General features: G+C 47.9%; 10 protein-coding genes across 10 annotated transcripts in view; 6 read left to right on the plus strand and 4 right to left on the minus strand.

The window, feature by feature from the left end:
- Nucleotides 1–789, minus strand: part of FOXG_19097 (uncharacterized protein) — a gene marked incomplete at both ends in the record, with an annotated part of 2,245 nt that extends 1,456 nt beyond the window's left edge. The window contains 3 exons of the mRNA XM_018399285.1: nucleotides 36–362; nucleotides 426–519; nucleotides 576–789. Coding sequence (XP_018241109.1) covers nucleotides 36–362; nucleotides 426–519; nucleotides 576–789 — 635 coding nt within the window. The remainder of the gene's footprint in view (nucleotides 1–35; nucleotides 363–425; nucleotides 520–575) is intronic.
- Nucleotides 790–4,423: 3,634 nt separating this feature from the next.
- On the plus strand, nucleotides 4,424–5,206 carry FOXG_19098 (uncharacterized protein; the record flags this gene model as incomplete). The annotated part of the gene is made up of 3 exons (XM_018399286.1): nucleotides 4,424–4,720; nucleotides 4,782–5,028; nucleotides 5,058–5,206. The coding sequence occupies 3 exons, from the start codon at nucleotides 4,424–4,426 to the stop codon at nucleotides 5,204–5,206; spliced, it is 693 nt and encodes a 230-aa protein (XP_018241110.1).
- Nucleotides 5,207–5,855: 649 nt separating this feature from the next.
- On the plus strand, nucleotides 5,856–7,159 carry FOXG_05667 (uncharacterized protein; the record flags this gene model as incomplete). Its single annotated transcript, XM_018384074.1, has 2 exons — nucleotides 5,856–5,920; nucleotides 5,976–7,159. 2 exons carry the CDS (start codon nucleotides 5,856–5,858, stop codon nucleotides 7,144–7,146), a joined length of 1,236 nt encoding a protein of 411 aa, XP_018241111.1. The 3' UTR covers nucleotides 7,147–7,159.
- Nucleotides 7,160–7,468: 309 nt separating this feature from the next.
- Nucleotides 7,469–8,143, plus strand: FOXG_05668 (uncharacterized protein; the record flags this gene model as incomplete). The annotated part of the gene is made up of 1 exon (XM_018384075.1): nucleotides 7,469–8,143. One exon carries the CDS (start codon nucleotides 7,469–7,471, stop codon nucleotides 8,141–8,143), a length of 675 nt encoding a protein of 224 aa, XP_018241112.1.
- Nucleotides 8,144–8,233: 90 nt separating this feature from the next.
- FOXG_05669 (uncharacterized protein) lies at nucleotides 8,234–9,253 on the minus strand. Its single transcript, XM_018384076.1, has 2 exons — nucleotides 9,097–9,253; nucleotides 8,234–9,043 (listed from the first exon to the last, which is right to left on the minus strand). Exons 1-2 carry the CDS (start codon nucleotides 9,173–9,175, stop codon nucleotides 8,349–8,351), a joined length of 774 nt encoding a protein of 257 aa, XP_018241113.1. The 5' UTR covers nucleotides 9,176–9,253; the 3' UTR covers nucleotides 8,234–8,348.
- A 1,759-nt stretch (nucleotides 9,254–11,012) lies between these two features.
- Nucleotides 11,013–13,929, plus strand: FOXG_05670 (uncharacterized protein). The gene has a single exon (XM_018384077.1). The coding sequence runs from the start codon at nucleotides 11,335–11,337 to the stop codon at nucleotides 13,738–13,740; it is 2,406 nt and encodes an 801-aa protein (XP_018241114.1). The 5' UTR covers nucleotides 11,013–11,334; the 3' UTR covers nucleotides 13,741–13,929.
- Nucleotides 13,930–14,042: 113 nt separating this feature from the next.
- On the plus strand, nucleotides 14,043–15,726 carry FOXG_05671 (uncharacterized protein). The gene is made up of 2 exons (XM_018384078.1): nucleotides 14,043–14,266; nucleotides 14,323–15,726. Exons 1-2 carry the CDS (start codon nucleotides 14,174–14,176, stop codon nucleotides 15,448–15,450), a joined length of 1,221 nt encoding a protein of 406 aa, XP_018241115.1. The 5' UTR covers nucleotides 14,043–14,173; the 3' UTR covers nucleotides 15,451–15,726.
- On the minus strand, nucleotides 15,666–17,629 carry FOXG_05672 (uncharacterized protein; the record flags this gene model as incomplete). Its single annotated transcript, XM_018384079.1, has 6 exons — nucleotides 15,666–16,396; nucleotides 16,450–16,783; nucleotides 16,840–16,944; nucleotides 17,000–17,256; nucleotides 17,302–17,395; nucleotides 17,450–17,629. 6 exons carry the CDS (start codon nucleotides 17,627–17,629, stop codon nucleotides 15,666–15,668), a joined length of 1,701 nt encoding a protein of 566 aa, XP_018241116.1.
- An 893-nt stretch (nucleotides 17,630–18,522) lies between these two features.
- Nucleotides 18,523–19,515, minus strand: FOXG_05673 (uncharacterized protein; the record flags this gene model as incomplete). Its single annotated transcript, XM_018384080.1, has 2 exons — nucleotides 19,396–19,515; nucleotides 18,523–19,343 (listed from the first exon to the last, which is right to left on the minus strand). Exons 1-2 carry the CDS (start codon nucleotides 19,487–19,489, stop codon nucleotides 18,523–18,525), a joined length of 915 nt encoding a protein of 304 aa, XP_018241117.1. The 5' UTR covers nucleotides 19,490–19,515.
- Nucleotides 19,516–20,310: 795 nt separating this feature from the next.
- FOXG_05674 (uncharacterized protein) lies at nucleotides 20,311–22,933 on the plus strand (the record flags this gene model as incomplete). The annotated part of the gene is made up of 7 exons (XM_018384081.1): nucleotides 20,311–20,562; nucleotides 20,819–21,178; nucleotides 21,275–21,634; nucleotides 21,682–21,776; nucleotides 21,826–22,066; nucleotides 22,114–22,784; nucleotides 22,837–22,933. The coding sequence occupies 7 exons, from the start codon at nucleotides 20,311–20,313 to the stop codon at nucleotides 22,931–22,933; spliced, it is 2,076 nt and encodes a 691-aa protein (XP_018241118.1).
- Between the last annotated feature and the right edge of the window lie 78 nt (nucleotides 22,934–23,011).

Below are 23,011 nucleotides of genomic sequence, written 5' to 3' on the forward strand. Positions count from 1 at the left end.
TCGGCTGTTTGCTGAGGCTAGCCGCCTGTGTGAACTTCTCCGAGTCATAGGAGTACGTGTAGAAGTTGGAGCTCATGGTTCGATCGTCGGTCCATCCGCTCATCGAGGCGTTGCTTATCCAACCTCCAAGGTAGTAGCCTATGCCGGTTTCCGAAACACCAACACCCGCGCCGTATGAGGCGATCTTTGGCGGAGGGGTTATGTCAGGCGTTCCAAAGTCGTCCCACTTGTCGTAGATGATGTCGTAGCTCAGTAGGCTGTAAGGTTCTTGTGAGAAACCATTGTTCCATTCGCCACCGTAGAGATAGAATCGCTTGTTGACGCTGTCGCCCCAGAGTATACCACCGTTTACGCTCGGAATACTGTTGCATTGGCGTTAGCCGGTCTCAAAGGAAGACGAACGAGAAGCGTAAGGGTCATCTTACCTGTCATTCTTGCTTAGGCTGATATTCAGGTCTGGCCAAAGATCGCCGCCTCGTTTCACGAGGTTGTTGAGGTCATGGTATGCGAGCCAGGTATCTGGAGTGGTGATCAGTGATCTGGGGACTTGTCTGCAAACTGCTGGGTCTACATACTGGAGTAGTTCTCGTGAGTTTGCTGGAAGTCATCAAAGTTGACCCATCCGCCGTCGATGTAAAGCTTGTCGTCAATGACTGTTGTTTGGTGTGCGAATCTTCGACAAAAGTCGTCCTTGGGGTTCTTGGCGGTAGCCCAGTTAACGGTAAGAAGCAGTGCAAGTATAGCTTCAGTCCATATGAACCTGATGTGCTTCTTTATGAAGGTCCCCATGGCCTATTGTAGTAGATTTACAGATGGAATGAGGAGGCTTCAAGGCATGGAGACTCGACTCCGCAAAACAGCGGGAGTCTCATCCTTTTGAGCCTCCTTCTAACTTTCGGGTAGGGACCAGGCTCTGCACATCTGAGGGGAAGTTGGCGCCGTTCGGTGATCTAGATGGTGATAGCGCATTAGAGCTAACAAGGGATCTCTAAATGAAGGGTGTCTCCCATCCAAAGCTATTGAAAGTGGCACTCGAAATGGAGCAAGCCGGACAGATCGTCCTGGTTCGGGGCACAATGGATGCCGACTGCAGGTTGGATGTGGCAGTCCGGGTTTGATACGGCGTGCCTGGTTGACCAAGAGGTTGGCGCCGAACAAGATTGTATTCTCCCCAGTGACTTCTCCTTGTTTCTTTTGTTATCCTTCGCAACTCCGGTGTTCGTTTGATTGGTATTCTGCTGGCGAACCTGCTGTTCAGCACCCTCTACCCGACATCATTCTGCGACGTCCCAGAACATGGAAGCTGTGCCCCAACAGAGAAAGAAGGCTAAATTATGGATAATTAACGGTCTGGCGAATAAAGTGCGTAAATGCCGTCCGGGTTTGCAGAAGCGGCAACCGCCGATACCTAAACGTTGTGATTCAAGCCCTTGTTGGCGTGAGGGGAATAAAACTTTGGCGGCAGCTTCTACGTACACACATAACCGTACAAACAAGCATAACGGATTCAGCCTGGCGTTGACTACAGGCAAAGGTGGTATCAAGTGCAGCAGAATCACCAAATCACAGTAAGTGATGTTCACAGAATATTGGTGGCGCGTGCAGGGAGGCGCTCTCACCGGAACACCACACAGTTCAGCTTCTGCAGAGGCTTTATGCCGTGGCCGTCATCCTTGCACAAGCATGACCCTCAGGCCTCAACCTCCGCTTTTTCACGGGGAACTTCAAAGCCTGGAATCACTGATGCGATGCAATAGGGTTTTCTTTTTGATACAGATTGCAAACTGTACTGACAGCGAGACCAGAAAGAGTCGAAGAGAAGAGGTACGTTGGCAGCAACAGCACTTCCTACCCTCTTTCAGATCTGTTAATATAACACACCAATTGCAACTTGGAAATAGCTTCAAGTACTCTTTTTTGCTCATTCATAAGAAGGGGAAGAAGCATTGCGCTGTACTTGAAGTGTTCCAAAAGTTTACCTTCACGTTCTTACTGGAGTAGCCTTCCTACATCACATCGTGTCCCAGTCTTTACATCCCAGGTATCCATTTCTTTATGACTATTTCAAAGGGGAACATACATCAAGCTCTGTGAGGGTAAGGCTTTCTTCAAATCTCTTCTGTGCATTCTTATATTTACTCCCTCCTCTCTCTTTGTGATGTACAATTTGACCTTGTGTATGGAGAGCTCCTGGAAGTGCATACACCTGGCAACGAGCTAGATAAAGCGACATTCAAGAGGTGCTAGAAGTCATCTTAATGAGTCAAATGTCCCTTGAGGCCTTCTGGGTGTTTCTAAGGGCTGGGGCATCACGACGGTCATTGTGAGCTGTTGCGACAAGTGTGTTCATTGTATCAATGATGGATTGCTGAAGTTGAGAATTTGATATGGCATATCTCGGGTTTTCCAGGCGCCTCCACCAACAAATCTGGCGTCTAGCACACTTCCTTCTGGTACTTGGCACCACCAAGTATTTTTGTTTGTGTGACCATCTGCTTGATTAGTCCTGTATCTTTTCCATGCTCATGTTCGGAAATATACCCATTATATCCCATCATTGAGGCGCCATTCTGCTCTTGGAAGTAGCCCAAAGTTGACTAGAGAGGAAGTTGCGCCCATTCTCTGGTCCAAGTAGTCACTCAATCTCAAATTGTCAAATATTCACTCTATTGTTTTTATACGGAAGGGGTGGTTTGGCATTTATTTGAGAAGTTTCCATTGCATTTGACACTGCGCCAATGGCGCTTGTAGGTACCCAAGGGGGTGCTGTGCCAAAAACCTGTATTACCCCTGAGTCCCAAGTATAGCTCAAAGACGCTGTGCGGGTGTTCGATCCCTGTTCAGACTTTGATTGATGGTTAAAGCCTATGATATCTCAATGAAATATATTAAGCTAATATACTAAAAGGTCCTAATTAATTTCAGCTTTTAGAAGGTCATGTATATACAGCCGTAATAAAAATAAGTCTGCTAATTTGAATATAATAATCAGCTTTTATAATAGCTTAATTAGTAACCTTATTTACAGTTACCTAGGGTATAAGAAGTCGTCTTAAGACCTAATCCTTCATTGCTAGAAGCAGAATACCAAAAACCTCCTCTCAAATTCTCACACAAAACCACAAAAAGAAAGCTCTTTAACACTATGCAGAGGTTCAGGGAAGAACTATAATCCGACAATAATGAGGTAAGTATACTTCGAGAATGCCTGTGTAACGTGCGGTTTTGACTTGAAGACCTTGCGTTTTCAGGGTCATAGCCTTGACTCTACATTCGCGTGTTCCTACCAGCGTCAAGTTCGATGCACTCGTAAGTGATCCCGTGCCTTGTCTCGACAAGCTCTACCGAGGAGATGAAAGTCTTTCAAGTAGATACCTTTATTCACGCTAGCGAGAGAACATAGCCATATAGTTGCCGTTGGATAGAAATCTCAGATGTTGGGAAAGCCGACGTGCAACCGAAGCAATGAGAGTCTTTTGTATGCTGTCTGAGGTCTGTGTTTGAGAGTACTACCATGAGTTGATAGACTTTGACGGCTGATGCTTGCATCGCGCGCCTGACCCCAAATGAGAGCTTTTACGCTTTGGGACATCAATTGACAGAATAATTACGCTCGATACTGGCATTCAAAAACAATAAATGATCTTACAGACTCTTTATCTTAGTGATATCGCCGCTTGAATATCAAGTACAGGGGAAGGACAAGGGGTCGGGCATTGCGCTTGGCCCATCACGCTTGTGCGAGATCACCAGTAAACATCGATATCCAGTGCGTAGCAGAAGAATAAGAGTGGAATGAATCAGTATCGCTGACTGTTGTTTTCTCACTTTTGTTTCTAGGCGGTAGGGAATGCTTTGGCACTGGCAAGCTCTGGCACCAGCAGACGTAACACCGAAGCCAGTGACAGTGATTAAGAGGAATCTACTAGCGCCAAACCAGATGGTAAATTGCTCCTCTCCCTCTCTGCTTTGATCTTCTTCCTTTCTTCCTTCTTCATCCTCATCCCATCATCAAAGGATTCCCCTCCATTCTACCACATCAGTCTTTGAGAGGGATCAAAGACAACTCAACCTTGCCTTGCCTTGCCTCAAACATTACAAAACACAACCCAGAGCCTTAGACTTCGATCCCAAACCGAGTGTCTGAATTGATAAACAACATCCATTACCTACTCAGTTGCTCACAGCAATCTCGGTATGGACTTCCATAAAGACAGCAACATCGGAGGACACTACTAACTTGCAGAGTATCCATCATGTAAACACTCTCATCGTTGTCATCGAAATTGTCGACACCGTCCTCCCAAACTCTATTGCAAGCGGTGACCGATATAATGGAGAACAACAAGATTTCTGAAGCTCGCTTCGCCGAGATCATGGCGGTTGTTGGTAGCCCTTTCGAGTGGAAGAACTTTTCCCCGATATGCCGCCGAACCGTGCTGATCTCGTTACTCCAGTTTCCCCATCAGTCTACATGCAGAGACTCGAGGAAGAAACGAAGCGCGGTAACAGCTTGGTTCCGTTCTTGAGCAAGGCATCTAGGGTCGACACCACCCCTCGTCAGTCACCCAAGTCGTGGCTTGAGAAGCTCGCCACCACGGACTTTGTAAGCGTCAGAGCTGTCTGCCATCTTGATCTCGACTTGGTCGTTAACAACATCGGTTATTTTGATCTGCTCATCAATGATGAGGCCACTTATAACGTGGCGCCATATCCTGACGTTCTGGGCCCATGGACAACCAATTGACAGCGACTTTCATCCGGTACCCCTTTTCCTCAAGGCTTCTGCCCTTCATGGAACCGGAGACTCTCTTCCTACCCTGGTCTTTACTGTTGGACAGATGGTGGAACGACGTAAGGACAAGACTTCTACCTCATCCTTGGAGCCCACTGAGTATGTCCTTGTCATCGATGCCGTTGCGCCTGGACATCCTGTCTGGCTGATCTATAATCGCAACTCAATTGATGATGTCGGTGAACCGATTACCGTTGACCCAGCTGACCCTGACACTCCACTGACCTTCAAATGTATTGGGCACAACTTTGATGCGGCACAGATTTTCCCACTGTCAACGACTGGATCCAGTCTTATGGGAATGTCGACCGCACTAAATTTGAGGAGTCTATCAAGGCGACTTATATCACCGGGGCTATAGAGGTTAAGGAACTTCCCTTAGCGGAGGCTGAAGAGCTTTTCCGCCAGTAAATCACCTTCATGGACGACTACTTTGGACATCAGAGAGTGATGGGCCAGCGGGGGGATGAGTCAGAGACTTGGGAATCTTTTGGACGCAGACACAGTCTTTTGAGTGACATCGCGGTCTGCTGTGGGCAGGAATCATAAGGGTTTAGCATGGTATCAACGAATTCGTATGATAGAATCATAGCTGTGAATGGAATGATCCGCCCTTAGTCTCATGTTCATAAACCGAAGTTAAGTTTGTATGTCCCGACTATTTGAGAGCCTCACCAAAGCGAAGATCGATGAGGATGACCTCGGTATTCTGTGAATCAATTTGCTCCATTACATTCTCTGGCCTTGCGTAACTGGTAACGTTTTAATCAATTCCAGCTAGGCATGAGGCGCCTACGGAAGTGATCTCGTGAGTGGATCCTGGTCTACCACCAAGTGAAGTCGAGTTGGCTCAGTGAGTAGTTGCTTAACAGCGATTGGCTTGTTCGCTGTTGGTTCTCAATACGGTTAGCGCTGACCTTCCACCCTGACCTTGGATCGATCACTAGTGCCAAGCGACTCGATCCTTCGAACAAGTCACCTCTTTAGCTGTTCATTCGTCTGTTCGGCATTCTTCCTCTTTCAAACCTCGCAAGTCTTCAGCTACATCACTATTTGCGCCATGAATGCTCCAAAACCAGCGTCCCGAGGCCGAACCAAGGTGAAGACGGGCTGCGCAACATGCCGGTCAGTCAAGACTCCACCATCTCATGCTTGCAAGGTTCATACTTACCGAAAATAGAATCAGAAAGATCAAGTGCGACGAAGCTAAGCCCTTCTGTGAGAAGTGTGTCAAGACTGGTCGGAAATGCGACGGTTATGAGTCTGTCTTTAGACCCTACTCCAGCCAGGTTCCCAGCACGCCGCAGCCGATCGGCAAGCCAGATGCTGCAGCTTCAGGGCATAATAACGTTGTGGGAGAACCTCCACTGAGTACGGGCGACCTCAATCGTTATTTCTCGACTAAGACGATATTCGACGTTGAGCTGAGCTGCAATGAGGAAGCAGAGCAAGTCCTCGAAGCTAGCTTGACTAACGATTCAATACGCCATGCTCTGCTGTCTCTCAGGGTCCTTCGTGGAAATCTCGAGTCAAAGAAAGCAGGAGACAGATTTGAGACCGACGAGCAGCAGAGATTGAGCTACAACTTCGGCCTGCAACAGTATAGCAAGGCTTTAACGAGTCTTGCATCCAATCTCGCGTACCCCAGCCCCGACAGCTTGAAGTCCGCACTCCTTTGTTGCCAAGTTTTGATCAGCGTTGAGCAAGTCCGGGGTAACTTCTCGGCCATGGGACTCCATATAATTCGTGGACTGAGTATCCTGCACGAGTACCGCGCCAGACCGTATCTGACTACCGATGGTCTAATGCCAGCACGTCATACTGGTCTGCCTTCCTTGGATATCTTTATTATAAAGTTGTTCGCTGCACCTTGCAAGTTCACAGAACAACAACCCTCAGGATCTTCGAGCATAATGACGCCACCTACTGAGACTCATGATCGGAAACTGGCACCGAATATGCGAGCGGAACTAACGAAAGTCGCGACGTCAACTATTGCGCTTCTTGAAAGGGTTACAAAGACCCATTCAGAGGAAGACACTTATTCACTTCTTTCTGAAAGACGGAGCTTGCTTAATGGCTTGGACTCATGGCTCGGTACTCTTGAAACTCTTCAAAAGGAGACACTACCAGGAGAGCCCGAGTCAATCTCTGACACCTTTCTGCGCATCTTGTATTTAATACTGAAAATCATTCTTCTTGGGACTTTAGAAACTACCCCAGATCTTGATGCCAGGCTCAGGGAGGATAGCAAGCAACTGCAAGAGTTGGCGGATCTCGTCAACGAACGACTGAAGGACTATGATATGCGTCGGGGAATTGATAGTAGCTTAGCAAAGCAACCTCAATAAACGAATGAGTCACTAAATATCGCGATATTTTGTTGCTAAGTCCGACACGAATTTGTAAGCCCGAGACGCGAGTTGGATCTGTGTGTAAGATGCGGCTCATCCCAGAGAAGCATGCTGACCGAACCGACCAATGAGAGGCTGACTCCGCTGTTCAGCCCAACATGCAAGTCCAAGTATATAAACAAGTGATTAAACCATGAATACTTTTCTCATTACATTCAGCTTTCCTCTCGTCATTCAATATCCATCGAAGGTATCATCCTTCTACAAATTGTCGCTAATATATCACAATCCTCATCACACAAACCCTCCTTCTTTAGTCATGCATTTCCTCCTCCTAGGCGCAACAGGCCGAACAGGCAAATATGTCGTCTCCGAACTTCTTTCTCAAAACCACACCGCTGTAGCACTTGTACGTGACGCCAGCAAAGTTTCTTTTCAGCCTGGCCTCACTGTCGTCACCGGCTCACCGCTCTCCAAAGACGATATCCGCCGTGCTCTTACAGCTGCTCCAGGCTTGATACCGTCTGCGGCGATCATGACTCTCAACACGGTCCGAAAATCAGACAGTCCCTTCGCAGCTCAAGTTTCACCACCTCGCTTTCTGGCAGACTCGTGCGACAATGCATGTGAAGTTCTGAAAGATGCTGGCATCAAGCGCATTGTCGTCATGTCAACAGCAGGTGTTGGAGACTCGTGGAGTAAGCTTCCGTGGGTGAGCAGAGCGTTCATGGGATGGACTAACATCAAGTATGCTCTGGAGGATCACAATCTGCTGGATAAGGAAATTCGGTCGACGGAAATGGACTGGACTCTCGTGAGACCTGTGAGGCTAGAATTTGGGAAAGAGACGGACAAGGATGTTGAGACGCTGGGTAGTGCTGGTGAAGGAATGGGTATGTCTGATAGTGCCACGCCGAATAGCGTGGCAAGGTTCTTGGTCAAGGTCGCAGTTGAGGGATCATTCGTTAAGGAGGCTGTTGTTGTCCGGAACTGAAGAGTATGACGAAGGTTTGGTCTGTCGCGATCGAGAGCAACCAAGGTTTAATACAAGATTCACAATAATAATGTCAAGCGAGAGTTATGTCACTGAGCGAATATCTCATACGCTGTCTTTATGTATCATGATCATGACCATTATATACAAAGTTATATACAATTTCCCGTATCATCCAACTTCAGACACTCGAAAAACTCAACTCTCAGTACACCTTGGTAACAGGAGTCTTGATATAAGGCTTCAGGCTAGTCTTTCCATTCAACTCCTCATCAATAGCCTGAACAAAAGCCTTGGCAATGAGGTCAGCAGCCTCGGGACTAGTATGAGTGTGATCCTTAGGATACAAAGAGTTAACCTTTGCATTACCCAGCTTCTGGTACATCTTTGTAACAGCAGCAAAGTGATCAACGTAAGTAACGCTAGGGCTGTTCAAAGCCTTGGCAGCGGTGGGAACATATCCCACGAAGCGAGGAGCACCAGGCTCAAACGTTCCAGTCTCCCATTGGTTGTTGGGAGTCTGGGAGCTGAGAATCACAGTAGCGCCCTTGGCGACGAGGGCTTTGGCGGCTTGTGAGACGTAGAATACGAATGTGTACACCTTCTCGCCCGTCTTGTCAGAGATGCAGACTTCTGTGCCGGCGCCGGGACAGTCGGAACGGTTGTTGTCGTTCTTTTCGGGGGAACCGCCGTCGTTGTGGCCGAATTCAATGACGACGATGTCGCCTTTCTTGACGAGGTTCACGATCTCGGTGAAGCGGCCCTCGTTGGTGTAGGAGCGGGCTGAGCGGCCGCCGATGGCTTTGTTGACGGCTGTGACCGTGAGATATTTGCCGATGTAGTTACCCCAGCCGTCGGTTACACCGTCGTTGGCTCCATTCTTTGCCATGGTGGAGTCGCCTTTTCATCTGATCAGCGTCTATTCCGAGGCCGTCGCTTGTTAATCCACTTACCAGCAAAGTACACTGTCTGACCAGACACGACCTGGAAAGCTCCAGCGGCGAGCGCCGCAAGCGAAAGAGACAGCTTCATGATGACTTGAGTTTCAGATAAAACACGCTGATGAGAGGATGATGAAACCCAAGAAGTGCCCAGAGCCGTATATATCTACTTCAAGCCATGGAATTGCATCAATTAAACCCCCAAACTGACAATCCAGCTGATCATTCGTTTTACAAAACAAGGTTCGCGATCTAGACTCCGCGTTTGCCTATTCTGGCGGCTCTCCGTCTGTGCCAAGCCTGATGAAACAGGGATATGAAGCCTTTTCCCACCATTCAGAAAACATATCGACCCCAGACAGCCGCCAGGATTGGGCCGGCACTTGTAATGCAGGTCGAGTAAGCCGATTGATGGAATCGAGGTATCAAAGTTCCGCTATTGGAAAAGATGCCATTTTGTTTGGGATTGATGCCACGAGGAGCGGTGCACTCGGTGATCTCGGCATTGTTTCAGCGATTTTTAGTGTCAAAGTTTAAAATCATTTGTTGAGGTACGGAAAGGTAGGGGAAGGTGTCTCGGGGGAATGGGGACCGAACGCGGGGATAGTGGCATATCATTTCCTTTTTGATCATAAGGACATTGGGGGAGATTTAAGCTTGGAAGGTGACAGTACGATGCTAATTGGGACCTCGGCTTTCGAGTAAGGCTGGAAAGTGTCATGGAAAAGGCAGGACACTTTAGGTTCCTGGTAAAGCGGTGAGATGAACCGGACAGAAGGAAGTTGTGTTGAATGGCGACGTCATGGTCTCCTTGCACATCGTTGGGTTAATACCTAGCTTATTGATTTTGCACTCATATGGACATTGATGGGTATTGAGGTTTCGCAGACTTCAACAAAGATGGACTACGAACTTGTGATAGCTGGGACACGAGAGACAATACCCTTGACAAATTTGTGGAAGTCTGAGCGGTGAACCGGACTGAGAGATCTCAAGCTTTTTTAAACAAAATAATGAAAAAGAATCCGTTTCTAACATATATGATGTAAATAAGCAGCGAGAAAGCTGAAAAAGAATTGCTGGGTTCCACTGTAAAATGGTATGGCTCTTTATACCATTTTGCCAGTACGAGCTCACCCTAGAGTCGTTCACTTTCTTCAACAGTCTGCTATCGATAAGGAATCATGACAACCGCGTCATACCTTCCTTATCGTCATGATCCCGGTGATAAGTGATAAGAAGGCAACGATCGACAATGGTTTCAGGTACCGCGAGCAGCCCACTGTACCGTCAGATTTGTCCGAGCTCGTTATCAACGGGGCCGTCATGATCAGGAGATAGCTTCCGGTTCTAGAAAGCTTGTTTTCGTCTACACTCGACCCACGTCGCTAATGGTGATGGAGGCTCCATGGGGACACCGAATCTATCCTTCAAATTGATTACACAGGATAGAGGACAGCATTTACTATTGGAAGGCATTCGAGAGAGACAAAGACGAGACTTGCAAGATAGAGTTTTGCTTTAAATGAGATGCTAAATATGAGAAGGTGCCGCAGTTCTGGTTCAATAAGAGCTGACAAGATCCGAAAACTGGTTCATCATCCCCGTTCGCCAGCTTCCATCACAATCAATCCCAAACACGCTCACCAATCCCATCCAATAAAATCCCTACCATTTCAATCATCACAAGCATGAAAGAGCCTCTTCCGCCCAGACCCCTTAATAAACCTCCATGAAACGAAACGAGCACTTTTCGCAAAGATTAAATACCCCGCCAATAGCAGCCTCGATATTTGAAACAAACCCACCGACCGCGATCCTTTTCCGTTGGCGCGCTTGGTTTTACAGGGATTGTCTAGATCCACGGAAGGAATGAACGTTGATGGATAACTTCACTCGCAGGTTTTGTAACACAAAGGGTCTGAGGTGCCAGTACCCTTGTAGATGTTCCTTGCTTTTGGAGGGAATTTTCCCGGTTGGTGTACGTATGTTCCTGTTTATCGGACATTAAGGCGTATTGCATTGGATCCGCTGATCAACGGGATGTAAAAGATATATAGTATCACAATGTTCGCTGTGAAGTGATTGTGTTCAAGCTACGCTCTTTGTCGCTGCCTTTCTTTCTTTCCCACCGCCAGTACGGTGTTTTCTCTTTCCTACCGCTCGCGGTACATTCCATTCTTTCAACTAGACCCTGGTGGTCTATCCTCACTCTCTTGATTCTTTAAACACATCCATTCATTCTTCACCATGCGCTTCACACTCTCCAGCATGGCAGGCCTTCTGGGTCTCGCCTCCGCCCAAGGTCTTCGATCCTCCGCCTACACCGATCCCAAGACGGGCATCGACTTCCAGCGCTTCGTCGACGATGGCTACAGTCTTGGTATCGCTGTCCCTGAGACTCTGGGTAAAGATCTCATTGCTCAGATGGTGTTTCCTCGTGAGAAGGAGGGTTGGGGTGGTATTTCGTTCAGAGGCGGTATGGTTGGTGGTCTGCTCTTCGTCGCGTGGCCAAATGGCGATGATATCGTTACGAGCTTTCGTATGGCGAACTCGTACGCTAACCCTGATGTTTACACCAACACTACCGTCAAGGCTACTCCCATTCCTGATGGTACCTTTATCAACAGCACTCACGTCTCGTATACTTTCCTCTGTGAGGGTTGTGTTGTTGAGAAGACTACTTCGTTGACTGGCGAGTCTCCTGTTGTTGGATATGCCTGGTCGTCTATTGATGTCGATACCCCCTCTGATCCCGAGAGCGCTCTGAGCTACCACGGTGCTGGTTTTGGACAGTTCGGTCTTGATATCAAGAAGGCTGCTTCTGCCAAGTTTGCTACCTGGGCTGATATGGCGAAGGAGACTACTCCTGCTCCTGGAACTGGCACACCCGGCGTCCCTGGAAACTCCACCACTCTGCCTCCCACTACTTCTAACGTCACCTACGATGTTATTGTCGTTGGTGGTGGCCCCGCTGGTATCATCGCCGCCGAACGTCTCGCCGAGTCTGGTGCTAGTGTTCTTCTCATCGAGCGCGGCCCCGCTAACACCGTCGCTCTCGGTAACGCTGCCCAGGCCCTCCCATGGAACAACACCCTCACTCCCTACGACATCCCCGCTCTCGGCAGCAGCATGACCAGCATGTCTGGTACCAAGTTCTGCAGTGACACCGCTTCCACCGCTGGCTGTCTCCTCGGCGGATCCAGCTCCATCAACGGCCTCAACTTCATCCATCCTCCTGAGCGTGATTTCCAGCGCTGGCCTAAGGGCTGGAGCTGGTCTGACCTCTCCAAGGCCGCTGATCGTCTTTACGAGCGCAACCCTGGTAGTACTTCTCCCTCCGACGATGGAAAGTACTACGATGATCGTACCTACACTATCCTCTCTGGATACTTGAGCGCCAAGGGCTGGAAGGAGGTTGACTCTATTGAGGAGCCAAACGAGAAGCACCTTGTGTACTCTCGTCCTTCGTGGTCTATCAAGAATAACATGCGTGCTGGTCCTGCTCGCACTTACATGCCCTTCGCCAAGAACCTTCCCAACTTTACTCTCAAGCTTGAGACAAAGGTCATCCAGCCCATTCGATCCGGCAGCAAGATCACTGGTGTTCTTACCCAAGGTGCCAATGGAAGCAAGCAGATCATCAATGTCAAGGCCGGTGGTAAGGTCGTCCTCGCTGCTGGTGCCATGTCGACTCCTCGTCTTCTCTGGAACGCTGGTATCGGCAAGTCTGATGCTCTCGCTATCGTCAAGCAGGGTGCTTCCAAGACTGGTGTAACTCTCCCCGCTGCTTCAGACTTCATTGACCTCCCTGTTGGTCATCATCTCCAGGACCACGCTCAGGTTATGCTTCAGTTCAAGACGAAGAGCAACTTCACCGCTTACAAGTTCAACAACATCGCTACTGAGCCTGTCAAGTCTGACTTGGAGCTTTACTACCAGGGCTCTGGCCCCATCACCCAGGCTGCTCAGCGCATGCACCTCTGGACTTCTGCCAAGGGCGCCGATGGTCGCGTTCGTTACCTTCAGGGTACCGCTAGTGCTATGGCCGACGGCATCATCACTGTCCGCACATTCTTGACACACGGCACCAGCACTGTCGGCGAGCTTGGTATCACCGCTGGTGGAAACACCGTCCTCAACACCAAGCCCTGGTTGATCGACCAGGAGGATCGCAAGGCCATGGCTGACTTTGTTCAGTACTGGCTTGACCTCACCAGCGGTAGCAACTCTACCCTTTCCTACATCACCCCCGGTGCTACCGTCGATGACATCCTGGCTACCAAGATGATCAGCGGCGATCACTGGATGGGCAGCGCCAAGATGGGCGTTGACGACGGTCGAAAGGCCAACGGTAGCGCTGTCGTTGATCTCAACACCAAGGTCTACGGCACCGATAACCTCTTCGTCGTCGATGCTTCCATGCACCCTGATCTTCCCACCGGTAACACTCAGGCCATCATCATGGTCGCCGCTGAGCACGCTGCCGAGAAGATTGCCGCTCTCAAGGTCGGCGGTAGCAACTCTACTGTCCCTGAGCCTATCAGCTCTGCTCCCACCCCCGTTCCTACTCCTGGATCAAAGTGCAAGCGAGGTCTTCATCGTCGTCGCGCTGCTCGTGTTCCCATGGACTTTCGACGCCGGTCGCTTTACTAAGCGAGCTAAGCTGGTGGAAAGGGATCAAATTCAGTGAACATATTTCTTGTGTATATAGAAGTTAAGGCAGTTGTGAATATATGAGTGCTTCACATAAACATTATCGTGTTGTCGCGTGTGAAGTTAAAATAGAAACAATAAATTGCCAATAATGGCGCTCCCTGTCAGCATTTAACACCCCCCGGTAATCCTTCCACTTTATGAACTTCTATTGGACAGTCTTACCTCGGCTTCGTGTTCGCGTTCGTCATAAGCTCGGGATCGGGCAGATAAACTATCCGATTTCCTCTGGTAATCAAACAAACTCCTCGTTCACCAGAACCACCGAATTTTCTCCAAATTCCACTCGGAACGAGTGCGAGATCCCACTTCTTCCAGAATCAACGTTTCACTGTTCCTTTACTGCCTTGTGCGTTTCAAGGTCGTCTTTTCAATGGACGGGGAAACGGATCAGGTCAAATCCACTCGCGTGGGGTACAAAAAGTCCCGAAATGGATGCATACGTTGCAAGAAGCGGCGAGTCAAGGTATGCGATTAGAGTCGGCTGTCATGACTAGTGACACCTGTCTAACTGAGTAATAGTGTGACGAAGAGGTCCCTTGCTCTGCGTGTGTTAGACATAGAGTTCGGTGTAGCTTGGAGCTTGTCAAATCGGATGACTACCAAGAACAAAAACCTCTAACCAATCGCTCTCTCCAAACACCCAGCCGCAGCCTCCCAGCTGGCAGTCCAGCATCTCTATTATCCGGCTCTTTATTCTCAAGTCCTCTTGATGAACCTGACTGCTGGGTTTCCACCGCCGAGCTCATGCTTCACTACACTACCGTCACGTACAAAACCATGGTCTTCAACGACAGAACGATCCCGACCTTTCAGCAATCAGTACCCCAAGTCGCTTTAGGATATCCTTGGTTTCTTCGACAAATATTGGCTTTCTCAGGCTATCACCTCGCTCACCTCCACCCAGAAAAGAGACAATTCTACCTCCTACAAGCATCAAAACATCAGAATGCTTCTCTACGTGGACTCAGAGAAGCATTATCCGAACCAGTCACCTCATCGAACTGCCACGCTCTATACGCCAGCACCACGTTTATAGTAGTCAACAAATTCGCGGCATTTCCAAACTGCGACGACTTTCGAAGTCATGGGTGCTCCCAACCTGTTCAGAGTCTGATGGAGATCTTTTCTCTCGTCAACGGCATGGAGGCCGTTCTTCATTCACCAGGAGCCGCGGATCTCAGAAACGGTCCTCTGAAAGAGCTTTTCTGCGAGACTCCGCATCAGCATGTCAATAGCTACCTTCTTCGCGGTCTTCATGCAAGATTGCCCGAGCTTGCACGGCGGATATCGTCAGACTCGATGGAAGATCAGTCCAGAGCTGTGCTGACTTCCGCCGTCGTATCCATCACTGGTTGCGTCAATGACGCGTTTTCAAATTTGTACAAAGTATCACCGCCAGAGCTGAGGGTCATCTTCTCGTGGCCCATGTCTGTGTCTCGAGATTTCTTGGATCTGGCTGTGTCGGGGCACCCGTTGGCTCTTGTCATTCTGGCGTACTATGATATTCTACTGTACTGGGGCGAAACGGAGTATTGGTTCTTTGAGAACTGGGCAGAAACTTTGATCTCTGCCATCGTGGAAAAGGTCAAAGGTTCACCGTGGGAGGATCTTCTCAATTGGCCGGTTGAAGTCATTTTACACCATTAGTTGATTGCATGAGCACCAAGCCGTGTGGGAAAAAATGAGGTCTCATAATAATGCCGGAAACTCCTTGAAGCTCAAGTGTTTTCATACAATCGTGAAGCAAATATTTGAACATTACCCGTCCTGCTAATCTTGAAATATTTATGGCAGGTTCTGCATGCAGCTTACCTTTCAGCTGCCGCGACGACCCATGTCTGGGCTGTCTTAGTTGCCAATACCTACAACGTCAACCGAATGTAAGGAATCTGAAGCTTCGGGTAATATGCAGTTGCGCCGTCAACCATACACTTGAAATACCCCGTGAACGAAAAGGTCTTAGTGAACCCCGACTTATTGAAGGTCTTGGTGACTTGCTTCGAGCACGGCATGGCCATCTTCGGAATCTTGGTCCATCGCTGGTAGCCAATGGCACTCGGCTCCATGACAACGCCAGACTTGCCAGGACCAAACGATGACTTGGCGATTTGGTCATCGTACCGCTCAAAAGCTTGCTTCATAGCAGAAAGATGTTCATAAATATCCCTCTTCATGACAGTCTTCATCATGATTATCTGCTGCAGCAAGTCGTCGTTTTCGGGACGTTCCTTGATGTTGAGTTCTTTTTCTATAGCGTCGGAACTTGAATCGCTCACATTCACCAATGATTTGAATGTTGAGGTAACAAAATCTCGGTTTTCGGCCGAATAGCCCGCGTAAAAGTCAACTATCCACCCTATTTTCCTTTGAAGGAGGAATGTGCGGTCAACGGTGGGTACGAACTTGAAAAGATCTTGAACAGTTTGAATTTCGCCTCCTCTGAACAAATCAGCACTTTCAGACTCCTCTGGGAGTTCTTCGGCGGTTTTGTTAGCATTCTGTGCCTCCTTGATGTATGTTGTAAGTAGGTTCTTCGATGTTTCCGGAACACTCATGTAATAAATAAGCTGAGTGTTATTCACTATATCGCCTACTGTAAGATACTGTTAGTTGCTGTGAGTGCTAAGTGAACTCTCGTAAGCCTACCTTGCTTGAAAAAGGAGGACACAGCAGGTCCATCACAGCTGCCGAGCTCAACACAAGAGGTTTGGGTGGCATATGCAAATCTGGATTTGAAGCCGAGGAAAGGCGACCCGAGCTTTTGAGACGCCAGATTAAAGTCGTTGGAGATAAGCAGTAGGTTTTGGAGAAAGGGAACCCACGGAACGAAGAGCCCCTTTCGGAACTGCCGGGCAATCTCGGCCATGTATGGGGTGAAAAGATTTTGAATGGTCTCTTGAATCTGCATGCCGGTACAAGAGGACCCTGGCTTACAGGATTTGCTTATAGCCATAAGCTTAGAATAGCTGTCTTCGTTGATCTGAAAGCCTGTTAGAGCGATGGAATAACGGGGAAGCTGATGTAAACTGAACATACCTCAGGCCCCTCGATGATAAGCACTTTCTGCTTTGCCTTGGACTGGAGTGTCTTTTTGACTTTGTCCCGGTCATCAGCTGTCTGGAAGCCCGACTCATTCATACACTACCAGCAAATGCTGATTAATAAATATCCAGATATTGAACTTAGGAGAGCTTACTTTTTGGACCTCCACAACTTGGTCAACATCCTTTGAATCTGCGGGCGACAAAACTCCCCTCTCGAACGACTTGAAGCCTGATGTTGCACTTAATTTACCAATACGGGGAAAACATTGGCAGATTGCGTCGGAGGCCTGAATGAAGTTGTCGCCTTGGGGCTCACCCAAGATCTTTCGCACAGTATCGCAGAGGTTGACCTTTTTGGTGAGAACTTCCAAGCCTGTAATGACTTGCTTGGTCGTATCAATCCATCCTCCTCAGCGTCAGTGGGTATGTCTACTGGTTAGGGGAAGAACCCTACCTGGAACACATCTCCATGCATCACACATGAGCTTCGGCTTTGTTGGAGTAGGACAAGGCTTCTTGTATTTCTCCTTGGACTTGCATTCGTCGTACTAAAGCCAGACAATCAGCGAGCCCTTGGCTGTTAAGATGGTCGAGATGGGTACCTTTTTATCAGGGACTGTCTTCATGGTAACATTGACACCATAAGGCACAGAAAACTCGAACTTGCAGGTTGACAAGTTCTTCAAGCCTGCGCATGTCTGTTGGAGAGTATTTTGTGCAGGTGCTGCCTCTGCGAGAAGGAACCATGGAAGTAGCTGAGGAAGAAAACTTTGTAATCTCATCTTATCTGCTAGTGTAGTGTTGTGAATGTTATGAATGCTGTTGCGGCACAAAAGTGAGTGACTTAGGAAGAATATACTTTATTTATCTAGAATGCTGGACTTTTGGTAGCGTATTTTGTTCACCAACATCTCTGAAACTATTTGCTTTGCATATCTGAAATATCGGGTTTGGCGTTAGCTGACAAGCCTTAAAATTGCTAAAGAGGACTTGGAAACACTAGGCGTTATGCTTGCGTTAGTAATAAGGTCTGGATTCTAAGGAGAAAATACTCGGAGAACTTATACCACCACAGAGAACTTAGCTCCTGCGCCACATTCTTCCAAAAGCGTTCACATCATACCATTATACTAAACGCTTGCAGAAATGTGGCTGTATAAGCTTAAACGAGGTTGGCTGGAATTTGCTAGTAGGCGCTGAACATATACTGGTGGTATGCACCGAAACTAACTCGACCTTGTGCATTGACCTAGGCTTGATATCTCACCTAATAGGAAAATATAAGAGCTTTCGTTAGATATCGTATTCGTATGGCTTTAGTAGCTACGTTCTCTCTATATTTTCTTCTGGCTCAACTTCAGTCGCTTTGCGGTTCGTCTATCGTGTGTGTCGAATTCTTCTCATACCACGTAATAATACAGCGCCAAGATGCAATATCTTGTGCTTCTCACTTCTGGGATCTCTACTAAAGTTAACCTAAATCCTTCAATTTTGAAACATAACACCAACTAAGAAGATGATGTACAGCGTAACATCAATTAACTATCATGAGCGAGCGGCGAAATTAATACAGTCAAGAATTATTTAAATTAGAAAGTTGGATATAATACAACTTTTCTTTTATACATAAGTTGAAGAGAAGTGTAGATTTGATACTAGCTAGAGGCGACAGAAACTAATCCGCATGGGGAAAGAGTTGAAGCTCGATGGCTTCCAAACCGCCAATCGTGGGAGGATTGCTATCTGATGCCATGACAAGAGCAGGAGAGTTGACTAGCCTATCAGGTATCATATAGAACTTATCCCAGGTACCAGGAATCGAATAGCAAACGGAATCACCTGACATCTCGTCCATGTGGCATTCACCAGCTGGCGCAGAGCACTTGAGCTTTCGGTCGCGAGTTTGTTCGCATGTGAGGGGTACTAATCCAGCCAGGGGGTTAATAGGGTCGCAGAGCATATTGGCGGGAGGGAAACCATCGCCTCCGAATGAAACACACAAGTATTTCCCGGTGTTTATCTCTCGTACATAGTTGGTGCCGGCGTCGATGGAGAAAGTCAGAATTGGGGGAGACGGCGTGTACCATCCGATGTAACTATATTGAACTGGATCTCCTCGCAGCCATTGGCCGTCGACTGTTGAGCCGAGAGCCTTGAGATCGAAGGTGGGAATTGGCACAAATGTGTCTTCAGTGGTGGTAGTCATGTACGTCGTGGATGCTTCAGCAGATGTCGTGGTCTCAGCGGTTGCAGTAGTCTCGGCAGTTGTAGTAGAGATTGCAGCTATAGTGGTCTCTGTAGCAGTGGAAGCTGAGAGCTCAATGCTAGCGCTTCCTGACTCTGTCGCCTTGGTAGAAGTTTTATCGTCGTCTGTAGATGTGGCACTGACAGACAATTCGACGGAGGTTGTAGTCGTTGTCACGATATTTGTACTTGTAGTAAAGACAGCATCTGATTCCGTTGAGGATGCAGACACAGGCTCGGTAGATACATTGCCTGAATATGAATCAGTAAAGAACTTGATGCTGTATCAGAAAAGTTTACTTACTGGAGTCAGTCAATGTTCGACTTCGAGGCTTGCATACACTTGCGATTGCGATATTGGCGCCGAGGCCCAAAGAGAAAAAAGCAGCGAAACGCATTTTCGCAGTGAAAAAGAGTGACAAGGGTTAGACTAAGTGAAGGAATAGCAAAGAGGAAAGAACGATGAAGAAATCAGGGATATATGAAATTTTTAATTATTTAACAAAGGGGCTGTTTTCTTTTTTGAGGCTTGGCACTATTGACAAAACGCAGCCTCAGCTGCGCCAATAGTGCAGGTACTAGCTCCATTTTCCACGTTATTATTCAATTCGGGCTGCTATGTCAGTCTATTGCGGTCTAGAACGCCATAGCACTGGCCCATTAAATCACTTAGAGTCTTACTTATCAATTTTAGCAATTCCAAAGTGCGCCAAGGAAAGATACTTAAGGCTAAGCATAATAACCCAAACTCAAGTTTTTAGATAAGATAAGCTCTTCTAGAAGTTTTAATACGCGAGATTCTGAGTGCTGATATTTTAAAGACCATCTTGGTGATTGGAGCACTCGTCTACAAAGGAGTCCTTTGCTTCGGATGCTTCAAGACGAGGGATGAAGTCTAATGCATGTGAAGTTCCCAAAAGATGGGGACTGTGAGGCACTCAATTCCAAGAATGGTTGAGCTTTGACCTCTGAGGTTTGTGAGCCGGGTTATCGGGCTTCACATCTCTGATCACTTGTAGGTCCTAGCCGGCAGATTTGGGTTTGGTTTCTGTAGTTATCTACGAGAGTTTCATTTTGCGTTATAATTGCAGATAAAAGCATTTGTGAGACTGTAGACACTTTCGAGGTACAAGAAGCCTTCTGCACTAGCAGCCCAGTTTTCTACCATCTACTGCCGAATTTCCTCATATCAGGTGTTAATAGACCCAACTCCACCATTATGGGTGAAGCAATTCCTCCGGAAGATGGAACATACAGCATCAAAGGTCTTCCTCGGCCACCAGATGCCATGAGATTCCCTGAAGAGATTCCCTACGTGAAGGGCCTGTCAGTCCGTAAGGAGATATCGTCCCTTGCCAACTCAGACGACCCAAAAGAGAGGAAACAGTGGACGCTATTCGTGCTAGGCTTGGAACGCTTCAAGTCTATGCCCGTCGATGATAAGCTCTCCTACTTCCAGATTGCCGGAGTCGTAAGTAATCCATAGCTCTCCATATTGCTGGTGGTTTACTAAACTTTGGTTAGCATGGATATCCAGAGGCTGCCTAGGATGGAGCGCCTGAGCCCAAACATGCGCCCTACAAGAAGACCAAAAAGGCTGGCGATCAACCTTTCGGGGGGTATTGTAATCATAACAGTCTAAATTTCCCGGCCTGGCATAGGCCATACATGCTCCTCTTTGAGTTACGATTGGTTCAACACTTTGGTTTCATCTCTAACATAAGTAGCAACGCATTTGGGAGAACATGGAGCTTATAATTCATGAATGGGTGAGCAAGCACGAGCTACCAATCTCCGAGGCAGACGAGTGGTACAAAGCAGCAAGGACCTGGCGAATGCCATACTGGGACTGGGCTAGGCGGCAAAGGTATGATGAAGACTTGGTTTGCCCCCCAGTTCTTACTCAAGTTGCCGTTCGGATCTGTCCGCCTGCTACAATGAAGAACCAATTTCCTCGAAGCGGTCTCTATCCCAATCCGCTGCTGAGTTTCGAGAATCCAGAAAAGGATCCAAAGACAGGGAAGCCGTTGCCCTTTGGCAGCATGCCAGAAGTCAAAACTAAATGGAATATTCAAGACAACCCAATAGTTCACGATGAGCTTCTATTAACGAAGGAGTGTGATTAGGCTCCAGTGAGTCTACCAGCGGAAGCTCCAGTTTATCGCTTACTGACTTGCGCCTAGTGGAGCAAGACATCTGCAATCAGTCGATATGGAATATTCAAGGGAGAAAAAGAAGAGAAGGATCCCGTGAACTACTGCACGGGCCTTGAAGGGGTGAATAACTGCTGGAAAGCTAACGCCAGCCTTGCAAGTGTTCACGAGAATGGGCCTGATGGCAAGCCCAGGTGGAGTATAATGGAGCAACATTCCAAAGACTATGCATGTAATCCTGGGAGTCTTTCAGATGCAGTCAATCGTATGTTCTCCGAGGGCTATAACTCGAACTGGGGACAGTTTGCTTCAACGAAGTGGATAGCTGAAGGCAAAGGATGTCCAAATACAGTATACATATCTCTGGAGTATATCCACAACAACATTCACGTAAGATGGCAGACGAGTCTCGTGGATTTAGCTGACTTGAGCGCAAGAACTTGACAGGAGGAAGCGACTATGCCACTGGCATGGGACACATGAGCGACGTGCCAGTAGCAGCGTTTGACCCCATCTTTTGGCTTCATCACGTGTCTGTATTCAACTTAGCCTGGCTGTGCAACTTGACTGACACAAAGTAGGCAAATAGACCTCTTGTTGGCTATATGGCAATGCCTCAACCCAAAGTTATGGTTTGATAACGGACAATCTGGCGATTCTGATACGACTGGCGCGACAGCTTCTAGTGTCACCGACGACAAAGAGACAGATCCTCTTGAACCGTTTCACAAGAAGTACGACGATCCTGAAAAGGAAGTCTGGACTGCACAGGCGTGCCGGGATTGGACAGAGTTGAACTATCAGTATGATGACCTAGCCGAGGTAGCTGAAAGAACGATACGAAAGTATGGCAGATTTATATCGGGGAGTTTCAACGAGAGCTTCGATCACATATCAACACGATCTACCCTGGTACAGGGCATCTCATTGAATCGATGGAAACGTCCAGTAATACTCCCGACGGCCTACGACCTAGTCAGCACCAGAACGGATTATGGAAAGATTACATCATCAACGTGGTGTATGACCGATACGCCCTAGACGGCCTGTCCTACACAATCCAGTTTGTTATAGGTGGACCACCGGGCGAAGACACAACTAATTTCGAAAAACACAATTACGTCGGCCATGTGTACTCCTTTGGCGGTAGACATAGTACATCTGAAGGCTCTTGTAGGAACTGCAAGAGACAGGCTGAAGCACAGGTTCTCTCATGCGCTCAGGTAACTTTGACGATTCATCTGCTTCACCGTATCAGAGACTACGTTCCAGATCACTCATTTGAAGGGGTTGAAAAGAGGAAGTTCTCAAAGCTCCAAATATCGGCCTTGCGCGGTACTGGTCGAATCAAGCCGGGCAATGCACAAAGTGCAGGTTCAGTCTCTTCTTTGCACAGCGAGTATGTGCCATTGCCAGAGGTCACATATGGGAAGCCCGGTGACTTGCGGCTCGACAAAGCCCCCCAGAACAGCGAGCCATTTATTTCACAGAACAAGAGCGCTGTACAACCACTCCCGACGAGGCTCCCCCAGAAAGCGAAGTATGATCTCTATCCATTAATATATTTGCCGGTCCATTAACAAATTTAGTAGATCCGTGACAACAAAGCTCCATATCCGTTCAATGACCGTGTGTGGACAAGAAGCCGAGGCATTGAAGTTTTCGCCCACTCAATCGAAAGCTCGGTAGTTGTCGCAAACACGGATTTAAGGTTACGCAGGATCCTGGGTATATGCCGACAGTTCCGAGATCACTGACCAGGATCAG

The sequence above is a fragment of the Fusarium oxysporum genome, chromosome 2 (assembly GCF_000149955.1).
Source record: "Fusarium oxysporum f. sp. lycopersici 4287 chromosome 2, whole genome shotgun sequence".
NCBI lineage: Eukaryota > Fungi > Ascomycota > Sordariomycetes > Hypocreales > Nectriaceae > Fusarium > Fusarium oxysporum.

Bases quoted from the DNA above. Each gene is read 5' to 3' on its own strand.
- FOXG_05669 (XM_018384076.1), bottom strand. From the start codon at position 9,175: ATGAAGCTGTCTCTTTCGCTTGCGGCGCTCGCCGCTGGAGCTTTCCAG. The intron at 9,044-9,096 runs GTAAGTGGATTA...TCAGATGAAAAG, and splicing joins TCAGACAGTGTACTTTGCTG to GCGACTCCACCATGGCAAAG.
- FOXG_05670 (XM_018384077.1), top strand. From the start codon at position 11,335: ATGCGCTTCACACTCTCCAGCATGGCAGGCCTTCTGGGTCTCGCCTCC.
- FOXG_05671 (XM_018384078.1), top strand. From the start codon at position 14,174: ATGGACGGGGAAACGGATCAGGTCAAATCCACTCGCGTGGGGTACAAA. The intron at 14,267-14,322 runs GTATGCGATTAG...ACTGAGTAATAG, and splicing joins GCAAGAAGCGGCGAGTCAAG to TGTGACGAAGAGGTCCCTTG.